The sequence below is a fragment of the Eurypyga helias genome, unplaced genomic scaffold (assembly GCF_000690775.1).
Source record: "Eurypyga helias isolate BGI_N326 unplaced genomic scaffold, ASM69077v1 scaffold37990, whole genome shotgun sequence".
In the NCBI taxonomy this organism is placed as follows: Eukaryota; Metazoa; Chordata; class Aves; order Eurypygiformes; family Eurypygidae; genus Eurypyga; species Eurypyga helias.
This window is the reverse complement of record NW_010224657.1, coordinates 1-4,495: the sequence shown is the minus strand read 5'-3', so window position 1 is coordinate 4,495 and position 4,495 is coordinate 1. Positions and strand designations below refer to the sequence as shown.

General features: G+C 41.0%; 1 protein-coding gene across 1 annotated transcript in view; it reads left to right on the top strand.

Annotated features, from left to right (window-relative positions):
• TMEM64 (transmembrane protein 64) overlaps positions 1-1,728 on the top strand; it is a gene marked incomplete at both ends in the record, with an annotated part of 7,285 nt that extends 5,557 nt beyond the window's left edge. The window contains 1 exon segment of the mRNA XM_010146550.1: positions 1,573-1,728. Coding sequence (XP_010144852.1) covers positions 1,573-1,728 — 156 coding nt within the window.
• Positions 1,729-4,495: the final 2,767 nt, after the last annotated feature.

Genomic DNA, 4,495 nt, shown 5'->3' with positions numbered 1-4,495 from the left:
ATCCACTCTCCACCCAGCCTGTACTTGTGCTTGGGAATACCCCGACCCAGGGGCAGGACCTTGCACTTGGCCTTGTTGGACTCCATGAGGTTGGCAGAGGCCTCTGCATTATTGCCCCTTCCCCCCTCCCTGGCCCTTTCTGTGTTACATAAGATGTAGAAGGCGTGCAAAACCCATGACCGCCATTTCTCCTGGCCTTGCCCGGCTCGGAAACCCCCCTATATGCTGCTGTGAGATTTCAGTTCTGAGTCAGTATGTAGAGAGTTTACATGGGAACAAGTACACAGCACTAGCTAAATAGTATCAGCCATTGGGAAGTATTAAAGCCAAGGGGCCAGAAGATATTTATGCAAGAAAAATGAAAAGAGGAGAAACTGTAGCTTAAAAATGAGCATGAAGAAGGCAATTTTGAAACAGTCTAAGGAATTTTCCAGACAATTCAGTGGATCACATAGTAATAAAACAAGTGCTAACAAGTGGACTTCAACCACCCTGATATCTGTTGGAGGGACAGCACAGCAAAGCATAAGCAATCCAAGAGGTTTTGGAAGGCATTGATCGCTTCCTTCTCCAAGTGACAGAAGAGCCAACAAGGAGAGGTGCTATGTTAGAACTTGTTTTCACCAACAAGGAGGGGCTGGTGGGGAATGTGAAGCTCAAGGAGCGAGTTCAAAATCCTTAGAGCCCGGAGGAGTGCACACAGCAAGCTCACAGGTTGCCCAGAGAAGCTGTGGATGCCCCATCCCTGGAAGTGTTCAAGGCCAGACTGGATGAGGCTTTGAGCAACCTGGTCTAGTGGAAGGTGTCCCTGCCCATAGCAGGGGAGTTGGAACTAGATGATCTTTAAAGTCCCTTTGATCCTAAATAATTCTGTGAAAAGAAATTATATTAGTAGGTTTTTTTCCAGAGATACTAAGAACAGCTACAGCTCTGTGTGCTATTTTGTTCACTGAAGTGTGATGTGAAATATGCTTTGTAGAGAATTTTAATGATATACCCGTGTATATCAGTATAGATATCAATAGATATTGCTGATAGATATATGTATCTTAATGACCTGTTAACTTGCCTTGCAGAGGCAAATTGTATCTGTCATTGTGTTTACCTACATCATATTTAATATAGTGAAATTTTGAACAGTAACCTCTGTTATTAGTTGCTTTGCATGTAAAATGCAAAACAGATAGATTTTTGCTTTACATTTGATAAAGTAATTTCATCCTGCAAGCAAATTCTCGTAAATTGTAGGGCTCTGTTCACCATGAAGAAATAAACATCTTCAGTGAACAGTGTAATTGCATCCTTGGCTAAAGACCGCTGCACAGAGATGTTGCATAATGTAAAATGAAATTAAATAAAACCTAGTAACTTTAAAAAGGCCAGATGAAAACTAGCCACATACTGTTTTATTGTATTATCTTAGATTCATGCGCAGCGGAAAGTTGCAGTGAAAGAATGTAAGAAATTCATTCATTATTTTGCACGGGTGTTTGTGGGAGCAGCGGTCTGGTTGGTTGTGCACACAGATTGTGTTGGAGACGTGCTCCATTTCTCACGCTGTCTTTTACTCAGATTACAGATTTGTCACTCCCCAACTACCTGATGGCTTCTTCAGTTGGGCTGCTTCCTACTCAGCTCCTGAACTCATACTTGGGCACTACCTTGCGCACCATGGAGGATGTGATTGCAGAACAAAGTGTTAGTGGCTATTTTATATTCAGTTTACAGGTAAGTTACAATGATTGCTTTTATAGACCTTGGTAACAGTAATGTCAGTCTCTTTATGGCTCCTTGGGGAAGCAAGTGCTCTTGGAAACAGCCATCATCAGGTGTTTATTTCTGTGTCCCCCGAATTTCTTGCTCTATACCAGTGGGATTTGAGACAGAATTTTTCTTCTTGACACAGTAGACAAGTTTCCTTCCTGTAGCTTTGTCTCTTTGAGTCACTGAACCTTTGATTTGGAAACTGCATGCCTGTAGGAATGGGTGTGAGACAGACAGAGATTCGGCAATGCCGATCTGTTTTTCAGGTTACACAGCCTGAAGTGTAAAAGGGGTGGGCTGCAGGAGGTTTGGGGGATGCATGTCTTGGGTTAAGAGCTGCTCTCTGGCGTAACAGCTCCCTAGTTTGAGGCAGCTGATCTCACAGACTGAGAGCCAAGCAAGTATGACATGTGATACTGAGAAGTAGCAAGTGTTAAAAGGTGTTTAATTTATAGCTGTGTTATTGGTATTTTCAGTAGATGTGTAAAGCTGAGCTGATGTTTCACTGACTGCTAGATACCCAGAGAAATGGGTTTCCAGTATATTGTTTTCTTTTGATTTTGTTTTCTTCTGTTAGACAAGTTTAATTCTCTCATACCTCATGTGACACAAAGCAGAACTTAAGAAGTGTTCTCTTTTGCTGACACAATTTTGTCGAGTTTTCTTCTGTTGCCTTCTGTGGTCATCTCTTGCTGAACTACCCCTACACAAAAGCCCATGTGACACCAGCTGTGAAGGAGTGTGCTCAGGGTGCATAGAGCCAGCACTGTTCACCCAGTGATCACTGTTAGCACTGGACACTCCTGATTTTGCACAGGTATTCAGGATGAAAAGTGCTGTAGAAATATAATTTTGTTGATCGGAATACCTGAATTTTGCAAGTGAGTAAATTCAGGAGAAGAATATAGTACCTTTACATGAGCTTAGCTGATGAAATAATCTGTCAGTGTATCATTGGAGCAAGCCTTAAGTCTGAGACCATTATGAACATAGAGGTCATGAGTATTTCAGAACCAGATTATACATTAAAACCTCCCCTGACAGCGTCAGTACTTCAGGCTGTGTTTGACCAGCAGTTACCATGGTTTGCAGATGAGTTGGTACTGCAGTCATTCATCTTCCTCAGTTTTACAATCATAAAGCTGATGTTTAACGCTGCTAAGATATAAAAAGAAGTCTAAAACTATTTTAAACCTGTCTCCCTTCCCCCAGTACTTGTATGTTCTTAAATGGAACATATAATTTATAGGCTTCATAGAACAGGTTTATGAGTATTAAAAATGCCTTTGTAAATAGTCTCAATATATCAAAGAGAAGATAAATGGTTACTTGATCAGCTTTCATTTTAGCTGTGAAATGTTATTTCCAGGGTAGTAGTTTTTAGTGGTATTTTATGGGATTTTCCCATTACTGGGTTTTTAAAATGACATTGACTCTCCTTTGTACATTATATAGGTTGTACCATAAGTGCCGATCAGGCAAGCGGTAGCTGGAGAGGCTGAGTGCTTGAATAGGAGTGCTCACCTCCTTGAGAGCAATCCTTGGAAGCTGACCATGTCAGTGAAGGGGAGCCCGTTAGTGGAGGAATTATTTAGGTTCTCCCGTTTTCTGTCAGGCACCTGCCTGGTGCTTTGCCTGACTGAGCTTTGATTTACTAAATAGCTCTAAAAATCCCTCACATTTCATGATTGTCTGTGTGTATATATTTTTTAAGTTATCTACATAGGGAACTAGGCTACTGGTAATAATATTCTAAACCCAGTCAAATTTAAATATTTGGGTAAGCATTTAGAAGACGATTTTTCCTTTATACTCAGAACTTGGTTTGACTCTTACATTGGCCAGTTTTTGAAATAACTTGTATTAGTGAGGAATATCTTTTTCACCACAATGGTAGTCAAGTAGTGGAGCAAGGTTGCCTTGAGAGGTGGTGAAATCTGTCCAGTTAGGTCTTGAAAACTTTGAAGGATAGAGAAGTCCTGGGCAACCTGGTCTGATCTTGCAGCCAGCCCTGCTCTCAGCAGCAGGTTGGGCTGGAGACTGCTGGGGTGCCTTCTAGCTGCAATTATCCTGGGGCCATACTTGTCAATCATCTTACTGGGTGACATTCCAGCATCTTATATGTCACGCTGACAGATGGTTTAATTGATAGTCCTTAATATTAAAGAAAACAAAGCCCTACCAATTAATAATGAAGTTCAGATTTCGGACTCAAAACTTCAGGTTCTTTTGTAAACAGTATAACCTTTTTGTTTTTTGAAAGAAGGTTCCAGATTCCAGCTAGTTTCATAAAACATTCTTAAAAAAGGCAGAGCAATGTAATTCTTTATAAAGGGACTCTCACTATGAGACAGCTTGATTTTTATTTGAAGGATTTTTTTTTTTTTTTAAGGAGGACCTCAGCTGAGAACTTAACTGGTGTTTTATTGAAACCAAAGGCTGTGGGGAGTGCAGTGCATACCAGTGTCATCAAATGAGTAATTGCTAAGCAGAAATGATCCAGGTTTATTCCAGATAATTTTTGTGGTGAAAATTTAAAAATTCTTGGAAGTAAAATTCAGAACAAAAACCTGAACTAAACCCCTGGTTTTGGACAATGTTTCCAAATAAAACCAGAAAATCCCCATGCCACCAACATCCTGTTGCTATCCTCCAGAAACCAAGTTCTTCCCTGTTGTTTAGCCCCAGTCAGTGCCACGCAGGCGTTCACTCACCTCCCCCTCCCCAGTGG